General features: G+C 44.2%; 1 protein-coding gene across 5 annotated transcripts; it reads right to left on the minus strand.

Moving 5' to 3' along the window:
* Nucleotides 1-3,283: 3,283 nt before the first annotated feature.
* On the minus strand, nucleotides 3,284-9,901 carry LOC101759459 (dehydrodolichyl diphosphate synthase complex subunit NUS1). 5 transcript variants are annotated; one of them, XM_022823025.1, is made up of 8 exons: nucleotides 6,413-9,878; nucleotides 6,124-6,306; nucleotides 5,289-5,577; nucleotides 4,888-4,955; nucleotides 4,583-4,781; nucleotides 4,360-4,456; nucleotides 4,164-4,246; nucleotides 3,284-3,720 (listed from the first exon to the last, which is right to left on the minus strand). In XM_022823025.1, exons 3-8 carry the CDS (start codon nucleotides 5,575-5,577, stop codon nucleotides 3,713-3,715), a joined length of 744 nt encoding a protein of 247 aa, XP_022678760.1. In that variant the 5' UTR covers nucleotides 6,124-6,306; nucleotides 6,413-9,878; the 3' UTR covers nucleotides 3,284-3,712. The 5 variants fall into 5 exon arrangements, with proteins under 5 accessions (XP_022678760.1, XP_022678761.1, XP_012698329.1 ...); XM_012842875.2 differs by having other exon boundaries at nucleotides 3,488-3,720; nucleotides 4,903-4,955; nucleotides 6,413-9,860; XM_022823026.1 differs by lacking the exon at nucleotides 6,124-6,306 and having other exon boundaries at nucleotides 9,770-9,826.
* Nucleotides 9,902-11,123: the final 1,222 nt, after the last annotated feature.

Genomic DNA, 11,123 nt, shown 5'->3' on the forward strand with positions numbered 1-11,123 from the left:
GAGGATCCCTAGTATGCCACATCCTCTAGTTCCAGGATCAGATCATAAGTTCCTTTCCGACCTTTGCCTTTTGATCTTCACCAGCTCTCTTGAACCTCCCCACCCTCCTGCTCTTTGTCGCAAGTTTCTGGGCTCAGGCGAGCCAATGTTGCTGTTGAAATAACCGTCTATGCTAACTCTTGCATTGCATTCGTGTAGAGCTGCGCCTCGCCGACGGCTTCTACGAGCTGCACCCGGCGCCAGAAGAAGACGGTGTAGCCGAGCTCCTGCCCTCCGAAGCCGAAGCCGTCCCAGAAGTCGAGCAATTCTCTTCCTCTTTGCTCGAAGGCAAGCCCCGGTTGCATGAAAACCCTGTGTTGTTTACCAAACTTGCGCATGCCTTCCTTAAAAATGCTTGTGCATTTACGTATAGGAGTTGGTTGGAACCCTAGATGCACGAGTTAGCTCCCATGATCTGAACACTAGCTGTTGGACCGAGTAGATGCTTTGCTTAAATAGGAACACGGTAAAAGTCGAGTGATTTCCTGTCACTCGCGAGTTATAGGAGTTGGATGTCTACCCTTTCGGTTACACATATAAGGACGATGGACGGGGCAGGGTTTTGGTAACTCTTTGGTGGACGGATGGTTGCCCCGTCTGTCTATGAAACTCGCTAAGGCCCGACAGTGGTGGTGTTCGTGATCAAGTGTTTGAAGGTACTAATCTCATACCTAGTATGGGCTGGGGAAGCCTAGTACCTGATTGAACTAGGGCGTGGCTTATACCCCTGCTGTCCCTGGAACGAGGTTCCCATGGTGCATCATGTGGGTGCAAGTGCGGTCACAGTACGGTAGAGGCCGGGACTGTGGAGCATTGCATGCCAAGGGAAGTTTGGACCTGACACGCGCCTGGGAATTGATGGGGACGGCCGACACAGGAAGCGACCCTTGTGGCGCGCGGATGTCGTGAGATTAGGTTCGCCATGCATGGTTAAGCAACTCGAATCGATTCGTCTGCCTCTCACAGTTTGAGACTGCTTGATCGCTATGTCACCCTGAGTAAATAAGGAATCTGATGATGACATGGTTTTGTTGATGATATATATATACCTTTGGTTGATTCTATGATTGCTTAGAATAGGTTGCAAACCTAGACCGGTTAATGAACGTAGAACCGGAGCTAAAACTTGAAAGTAGGTTTTACTTAGTGCTTTTGGCAAACAAACCCCTTAGCCAAAAAGCCCTGCATGTCTAGAAGGAGGAGTAGTTTTACTCCTATCGGATAAGTCTTGTTGAGCTTAGTAGCTCAGCCTTGTTGTGGCTCCTGTTTTTCAGGTGAAGTTGCTGCTCCCGACCCCTCTCTTGTTGGCGCTTGGCCGCCCCAGCTCCCGCCGGGCTGGACGGTCGAGTGGGATCCCTCCTCGGACGGCGAGGAGAGGGACCAGTGATGTCCCGGCTGGCCTCACCAGGACATCCGACCCCGACGATTGCTTCCGCTAGTGTTTTACCTTCTGTTGTTTTCCGAAATCTTGTAAAACTCGGATGTTCTTTTCGAACTAATTAATTTAGTCGTTAAATTGTTAACTGGGTGGACTTGTTGTACTCTCTGGAACCGCTCACTTTCGTGTGAGTTTGCTAAATCAGTCCTGTTCAAAGTGGTTAAATCGGAGGAAAATCCGACGGCCCTTCGTGTTTACTCGGCTTAGGCATGAGCGTCGCATATCAGGCGACTAAAGCATGTCTCACCCAGTAGATCCGAAGGGGATCCGCCACATTTAGGTTTCTTTGGTGCCTAGGTTTCTTCGGTGTTTCTGCTCCTGTATTTAACAAACGTAGAGAAGCTTGTATGTTTTGAATTTTGCTCAATTTTACTTTCTAAACAAGTACATTTGGCTTTAAAAAATATTTACACCAAATTTTTAAAAGATATTGTTAGTATGCATTAATATATTGGTTTTTTTAGCCGGATAAAAATGCATATAATCAAAATGTAAAACATTGAGGGTGAACTTATCAATATTGATACGAAATTAAATATTTCTAATCAAAATTTAATTATTATATAAAAAATAATTAATACGAAGACATACCATTAATTTCGTAAACAGTGAAGGTTACTCATGCGACACATATCAATGGTAAAAATGCTCAATAACTTTATTCTGACGTGAATATCCTCTGACCCGTCATTAGCAAATATGTTACTTGTTACAATATTTGGACTATGGATGCACCGATTTACCAATGTAATGCACTAATCTAAGCATTTTACATGTTCTTGACCAATCTGCACCTCTTTTACAAGTTGTTGGACCAATCTGCACCCATCTGACAAGTTATTGTATTAGATTGAGCCTTTTACACGTTGTTGTACCACTCTGCACCCACCTAACAAGTTGTTGTATGGTGAATGCAATTTAGTGTTGTGGTTGAATATCCGCACAAAGAAAAAAAGCTCGATAATGTAATAGAAATGTTCCACTAGTGAATAAACTTTTATTGAAAAAAGATATCAAAAAAAATTCCGAACCAAAGAGGAAATTTGTTCTAAGAACGTATCATAATAGTTCTAAGATTTTAGGTCATAACCTTTGCATACTAGCGAGCAGTTCAGGTGCTGAACTGCTGTCTTGGATACTGATTGGAAATGAAGATTTCATTGTGTAAGGAATCTTAGTATTGATAGGCGCTACTCCCTTGGTATCAAAATATTTATCGTTATTGTTTTTTTCTTGCAACCTTTAACATTCGTCTTATTCAAAAAATTATTATAAATGTACGAAAATATAAGTCGTGCTTATAACACCTATAAAAGTAAAGTAAGCCACAAACAAAATAGACTATCCTTACATAATTTTGAATAAAATGAATAGTCAAACGTCATGACCAAAAGTCAACAACCTATTTCGCCACTGGGCTCAATTGTGTATCATTGAGTTTTTATCAATACACGAAGATGTTTATGCCCAGCTTATGAGCTGTCCCTCAGCAGAGGATTTTATTGAATACCTGTTGAATTCTTTTGGTGCAGTTGTTCTTGTTTCAGGTCCACGGACTCTTGTGTGCACTAGCACTTTCTTTTATTTTCGTTTTCTTTCTAATGAAAACTAAAAAAAGGGCCAGCTCCTTGTGTGCTTACACTTTTTTTTTAAGACCGGAAGCAAGCCATCTCGCGTCTTTAACGAAAGGAAAGAAAAATACTACAGGAATTTAAGTGGACAAAGATATGAAATGAATCATATGAAATCTTGCTGCCCGCTTCCACATCTGATTTATGTCGTAAGCAGTTTTTGAACGTGCAGGTGTTGAAACTCATGTCTATTTCTCTTAATATTAAAGTAAAAAGACTTGTAGCTTTACCAAAAGTTCCTAGAAGGAAAATAAATAAATTTCAGTGAGTGCTTAGCCAAATTTTTTTGTTAAAAAAAGATTTCCTTTTTTCTTTGTGCAAGCTAGCAGCCATTGTCCCTCCGATGGACTACTGCTTGCACGAATCTTGACGAGGCAACTGAACAAGCAAAGTCGTGCTCGAGGGCAGGTTCATTAATCAGTACTGTTGACGCGACTTTTACAAAAGGGTTCTGATCCCGTATATTCTGTCAGTGGCACTTCCGATCTTGTACAAGGGAAATACAGTGTGGGGTGTGACGACGAATTTAGTATTGTACTCAGCAGCAGAAAAAATGGTGGAGGGAGTAAACTGCTACTGGTCTTCGTTACAAAAGTACCAACTCTCATTTACCTGAAATGCACAAAGGTTTAGAGTCAGCCTAGATGAGAAAAATTCGTTTCAATTCAGGCATCAAATTGTGCTAGCATGCTCAAGGACACTAGTTTGTACATTTTCTTTGTAACATATCAACACATTAAACATTTGGATACACAATGGTGAAATGTAGGAACTACTGAGTAGTGTTGTCAGCACATAGGCACATGTTACAAAGCAGACCAAACATAACTTGCATGTGCTGATAGGATAGTGTAACCTATCCTATCAGCAAAAATGATAACAGAGGCAACTCAAGTCAAAACTAGCTCGACTCCTTTTTGAAGCCTTTGTGACAGAGTCAGGATAAATGTCACAGGCTAAAATGTTTACATTAAAATAAAATTGCAGATAATGGTAATGGTAATGGTCATGGTTGGTTTAGCTGAACAATTCAAAGTTGAAAAACTAAAGCTTACCATAATTTTGGTATTTCTTCGAGAAGTTATATAAAGCTTTCATAATGGCACCATATTTCATTGATTTTAGTGGTCCCATATGCCTGCAAAAAGAAAATTTTAGAGATCTCTCAGTTGTCGAAATAAACTATCGATGCTACATAATTTCTCAATCAGAAACCAGAAAGATTAATTAATGTGTTGGTGGAAAACTTACATAATTTCAGTATACCGTAATCTCCATGCAGGAAAGCCAAAATGACATCTAGCAGGACCATACATGAGAAGAAGATCAGGTTCTGGTCCACCACAACCTAAGATGAAACCAGAACTTAGATTCTCCTTGCGTTATGATAATATAGTAATCACTAACCAATGATAAATAAGTAATATCAAGCAGAGCATGCTGAAACATGAAAAGGAAAGTTTTCCAAGCATACCTACAGCTTTCAGCGCACTGGCCATGTCAGCTTCTGTAAATGTTGGCTCCGTTTTGCCATCTCCATGAGTATCACCATTTAAGTAAGTTGAGCAAAGTAAATTGGCTGCTTTAGCAATACCCTCCTTGCCATCAGAACCAGAAAGACACTCTATTGCCAAATCCTTGTGGCTAGAGTGTGAAATGCTTGCACTAATACCCTACATGTTGCCATGAACAGTGATACATATTAACAATAAAAACAATCAACAAGCCAACTAGCAGAGAATATGCACAAAGTAAGGGAAGCTTAATATCGTAAGTTACCAGATATTCTCTTACCTTCCCATCTCTTGAACCCTCCATAGCCGGTTCAAATGATTTCTTCATGACTCCTATGATGCAACATATAATAGTAAGATAATAAATCTTATGTGTGCTAGATAGAGCCCACGGGTCTCGAGAAAAAAAGAGAGAGAGTACATGCATCTATAACTTAAAACATCAGAAGACAATGCCTAAGAGCAACAGGGCAGTTAGTTTTGTTCACTCTGCCACTATCCCAACTCTCGAGTATTGTAACAGCCCAGTATTGCTGCTTAAAATCACTTAAGCATGTTCATTTACAAAAAAGAAATTATCATATAGGTAGATTAGCAACCAAGGATGAACTTCAAACTGAAATCACATTATCATAGAAATTCAAATGATGAACTTATTAGTCTTACCCTCAATGTCGTAGAGACATATATACTTCACACCCATAGTTGAGAGCCAGCACAATAGCTGCCTGATCTTCACGGTATTTTTAGCTTCTTTGCTATCCACCACAATAGCCAGGTACTTCAGTCGATCCAGGTGGAGGTACCGATACTTCCGCAACAACCCAGATGAAATAATATAGCATTCTAGATTATAAATCAGAAGAGACCATAAATTAAAAAGCCTGATTGCCAAGTGGATGATGCCCCAGATCAGCCCCAAAATGAGCTTAAGACTAATAGATGGTCTAGACATCTGCACACAGAGCAATTACAACTTGTCATGCTCTCATTTCTGTGATCAGGTTATGCACTCCACGGGATCACAGAAATATATCTAAGGAAATACAAAAAATGGTAGTAAGGTTTAGATTCTAACTCTCAACGCATTCAGATAATTTGATGTCAACATGCATTTACTGTTCTGGCTTGCATAACAGCAGCTGATAGATGTACACTTGTCACATTGCATCATTCATATTGCTTATGCACCCTAGTGTTAGTTTATAATTTTCAACTCTTGATTGCCAAACAAACACATGATAATGGAGAACATGGCTGAACCTGAAAGAAATTATTTTTTTATTAAAAATAAATTGCTCACTCAGTACTGTTATAGTATTATGTGCATGGACTTGCAGCAATTAAGCTCAGGTAACCACAAAAGCATGATTGATCTGAACACCTAAAGTTTCAACAGAGGTTATTGCCTTATTGGGCATGGCAAAGTATGACTCATATAAAGAAATTGCACAATAAAAATCAACGGACAAGGTTTAAGAACTAGACACTGATCCTCCACCTGGATCGACTGAAGTACTTGGCTACAGTTGCAGAATCAGTTGCCGGTGCTGCTGAATTGGATGGCGGTGTTACTGAATTGGCTGCAACACATCGTCGAGTTTGAGGATGAGAACCCACAGATTGAGATGCAGCAGCAGATTGAGACCCACTTGAAGCACCAGGAGCTGACATTGCTCACTTCCTTACAAATGCAAAAAGGCAAACACACATCAGTTGAGTCTCTGTACTAGTTTTGACACAGATGATGCATGAAATTCGAGATCTAGGGAAGGGATGTGCCGTCGTACCTCCTAGACTGCTGGAATCGCGGCTGGGTGGAGGAGCAGGAGGCGGGGTGTCGCCGTGCCAGGGTGGAGCGGGCGGGGTGCCGGGGACCCGGGGTGGTGCGGCCGGGGTGCCAGGGACCCGGGGTGGAGCGACCGAGCGGGCGGGGTGCCAGCTAGGTGCGGCGTGCGGGGCCAGGACGGCGGCAGGGCGCGGCCTCGCGGGACGCGTGCAGGAGAGGCCGCGCGGGACGACGGCGGGGTGGGGGTGCGGGGGGTGACTGGGTTGGTGCGGAGTGCGGTCGGATAAGGATGCTGCCGAGTTATATACTAGGGTTGCTAATGGGTCTTTAGTGGGCCCAATGGTTTCGGGTCTCGATGAAGCTCCATGCATGATTTTAAAAGCCCACCCCAAACCCGCGCTATTTTGGGTAACCGTGGATAAAAATTAGGAATCAAAACTGAAACCCGTGGACCCGACTCGCGGATATCCGCCTCGACACCAATCTGTATTGTTGTAAAATGTGTAGCTATTTAAGTATTTATTTGTATATTTAGTGCTACACTATGAGCATCTTAACCGTCTAGTCGGTCATCTAGATTGTGTTGTTGAAGTATAAAAAAATTATCCACCTTTTTTACAATAACAGTAACCTTTTAGGTTGAGTCAGACGGTGCATGCAAGCTCAATATTGTGTAGAAGAAGAAATGAAGTAGAGACCATAGAAAAAAGTTAATGCATATATGGGACACATCAATACATAACCATACATTTTTTATGCTATTTAGTGAATTGATTTGAGGATAGAATGGAAGAATAAAACAACATTTTTTTACCTCAGGAAGGTATGCCTTATTTTTTTATAATTTCTTGAAAAATATAGTGCAACTATGAAAACTTTGCAGCTATTTAAGTATTTATTTGTATATTTACTGCTACACTATAAGATGTCTTAATCGTCTAGTTGGTCATCTAGATTGTGTTGTTGAAGTACAAAAAAAATTATCCGCCTTTTTACAATTCAATAACCTTTTAGGTTGAGTCAGTCGGTGCATGCAAGCTCAATATTGTGTAGAAGAAGAAATGAAGTAGAGACCATAGAAAAAGGTTAATGCATATATGGGAGACATCAATACATAACAAGACATTTTTTCTCTCACCATCAGACTAACTGACAAAGTGATAATAAATAACACATGCAACTTAAAGAAGATGCAGAGACTACCAAATTAAAAATTTTGGATAAACATTGGCTTCCAGGAAAGAAAAGGGGAAAAAGTCTATATTAACCCATAACTAGGTGAGTGCACGTGCGGCACACACTAAAAGTAAACAAGAATTTTATATTCATAAAACATAGATACATGCACCATGGACATATTCAATAACAAAAAAAATACCCATATAAAAATAGAAAATATACGGAATTTAACATTACTCGTATACAATGCTAAGTGTTGGACCCCAATCACCTAGTTGGATACCAGCAAGCTGCAAAATTTGTGTCATTCGTAGTGGTACTGCAGTGAGTTTTATTCGTTAGGAAAGAACAGCCAAATCAGAGAAAGTAACTTATTCGCATGTTCTTGTCAAGAATGCTAATGCTAGGGTTTCTATCATGTTTGAGATTAATTGGAACATGTGAGATTGTTATGTCAATAAATAATCAGTCAGGTGACAATAGAAGGAAAATTCAGAAGATAGTACCCAAACCTTTAATTGCAGGTGGAGATGGAGCACAAAATAATCTCTTTTGATCAATCACAAGTATTAGCAATGATAGAGGAGGGGATCGGCTTACACCCAAACCTCAGCACAGAAGCCTTTCCACCCATGCCCATGTTGTGCAAATCATATTTGCATCCTGTGAAGTTGTAGGCAGGTATGCCTCAACGTGGAGGGCCTGGCTGGCTATGGCGCCAACCAGGGAGTGGAGGCGAGGCCGCTACCCGGTGACGAGTGGCGGTCAGGGAGCGGGGACCAGGAACGACAAATGTGACCGCGGCCCAGCGAGACCTTAGCGCATGCTCCAGGCGGGTGTGGCACCGCGTGGTGACGATAGAAAAACAGAAACAGCGGAAACATTTTAGAAAGCATCAATCTTTTCTGCTTTCACATCCCTCTAACCTGCGCAGTAGGTTCATTGCGAGGGAAATGTTTTCAAAACTACTGGATCTTTATAGTATAGATTTTGACACGCTGAAATTAAACTCCAAATTGAGGGTGCTCTCTCACTCACCTTCTAACAAAGAAGCCCATGTTCAACTCTAATCACGAACTTCTTCTTCAAAGAAGAAACTCTAATCAACAACCCCATTTAATTTCCCAGCGCTGTTGAGACGCCATTGGAGCACGTACGAGGCACGCCGCGACCTCATCGGCTACCCCAAAAGCCAAAGAGAGAGAAAGACCTAGAGAGAGATGATGAGCACAGTGGCACAGTGTCTTCAGTCTCTCTCACTGCCAGCGAGCAGGAGTATACTGACGTGAAGCTTTTCTTGTCGCCATGGGTGAGTAGGCTCGTCGCCATTGCTGCACCGTTGTCCTCTCTGCAGGAGTACTCTTTTGGTTGGGGGCTCCTTTTGCTCTGCGGCCTCCACGTTTGTACTGCTGTCTCGAGCCCTCGACGACGACGGCGGTCCAGAGGACTGCATGCCCTGTCGTTTGCTCAGTGACAGCCGGACGGGATCCTAGCGGGATGGGATTCGATGCGAAATCAAATCTGATAGTACCTTTTATTATATTATAATTTGAATTCTAATATGAATTCAAATATTCTTCATTTAAATTCACAAGGGGGGCCTCGGGCCTGCATGATGAGCAGTGGCGGACCCAGGATTTCAGAGTAGGGTATGCCCATTGCAAGAAAATATTTAGACGAACGACATAAAAAGTTCACAAGGGAATAAATAAAACATACATATAGTTCAAACTAAATGTATTCCATAACAAACTGTGATTATAAAACATTAGAAGAAAATTACAATTTAATTTTAACTTTCCGATCCCTCATTGCTTGATACCGATTGATGATGTCATTATCTTTGACTTGCAAAAAGAACTGACGCTCAATAAAGGTTACCAAACAATCATTCAAGTTCTGATCTCCCATCCTATTTCTCAACTTGTTCTTCACATGATTCGTTATTGAAAACACTCTCTCTACGGTAGCAGTTGCTACAGGTAACACTAGCACAAATTTGAGAAGTCTGTACAGAAGATCATGTTTGTTGTGCTTATTTGTCTAAATCAAATGTCATTTTTGACTTCTTCATGTCAACTGTGTGAGATTGAAATGCATCCACTAGCAATTTTGATACATTGAGCAGTCAATGTACACAGATTGTCAGATTGAGCAATGAGCAGTCGATTTTGATTACCTCGCGGAGTCGCGGTGGGGGCCGGCCGGCCGGGGGCAGCAGGCAGTCCTGGTGGGGAGGGGGGAGCCGGGGAGGGGCCGAGGGGGGGCGGGCGCCTGGCGGGGCGGCGCCGCGGCGGTCTGTGCGCCGACACCGGCGCGCCGCCCGAGTGGAGCCGTGGAGGGACGAGGGGTCTGGAGGCGGCGGGCGGCCGGGATCTCGCCGCGGGGGCCGGGGGGTGCGGGGCGGCGCCGCGGCGCGGCGGACGGGGCGACGCCGCGCCGGAGCACGGGAGCGGGGAGCCGCGGCCCGCGGGGGTGGAGCGGCGTCTGGCCAGGCGGGCGTGCGCCTTGCCCCGTCGTGCGGCTGTGCCTGGCGGCGGTAGCGGTAGGTCAGGAGACAGGAGCTCGGGACATGGGGTGACCGGTTGAGTGCGGTGGTGGGGGGGATCAGTGGCTAGATGGGCCGATGGGCTGGCTGGCCGGGGGTGACCTGCGGGCCGGTTTGGTTTGGACGCGAATTGGAGTCCAAAATAGCTGTGAATATCAATTTTAACACCTAAACTATATTATACATATATATACCTATGAAAACTACTAAAAAATTTCAAAATAATGTTGGGTATGCCCGGAAATACCCGGGCACAACAGTGGGTCCGCCCCTGATGATGAGGCGTCCGTGCTCCGCACTCCACTGTGCTGTGCACACGATAGTCAGAGTCAGAGATAAGCAAACTGCTTCAACGTGTACTTTTGTTTTACCTATTACCTGTCTGGGAGGAATCGAAATGGGCATAGCTTTCGAGTCTTCCTAGGTGCGTTTGGTTTGAGGACGAAGTGGGATGGGACGGGACGATCCCACTTTATCCCATGTTTGGTTTGGAGACAGGTGGGACAGGAACATCCCTATGAGGGAATATACCCTCCAGATGCGGGATGCTCCCATCCCACCAAAACGAGCGGACGGGGGCATCCCACTTCGCCCCCGTCACGCGCCGTCCGTCCGCACCCACGGAGGGAGCGAGGTTGGGCGGCGGTCAACTGCCGGCGAAGAGGCAGAGCTTGGGCGGGGGGAGCCACCGGCGCGCGCGAGATCCACCACGGCCGACGCGGGCGAGCTCCGCCGCGGCCAGCGCGGGCGAGCTCCCCCACGGCCCCTGAGATCCGGTGGGCGGCAGCTCGAGGGCGGCGTGCCCGGGGCAAGCTCCCCCGACGGCGCAACGGCGAGCCCAAGAACGGTGCCACGAGCGAAACCGGGGTGGAGGAAGAAGATGGCAGTTAGTATGATAGGTAGGCCCCACGAACGGTGTTTAACAGAAGGAGAAAACAGTACTCGTCCCGTCTACAACAATCTCTCCAACCAAACAAAAAATTAG

This window comes from Setaria italica, chromosome IX, assembly GCF_000263155.2.
Source record: "Setaria italica strain Yugu1 chromosome IX, Setaria_italica_v2.0, whole genome shotgun sequence".
Taxonomy (NCBI): domain Eukaryota; kingdom Viridiplantae; phylum Streptophyta; class Magnoliopsida; order Poales; family Poaceae; genus Setaria; species Setaria italica.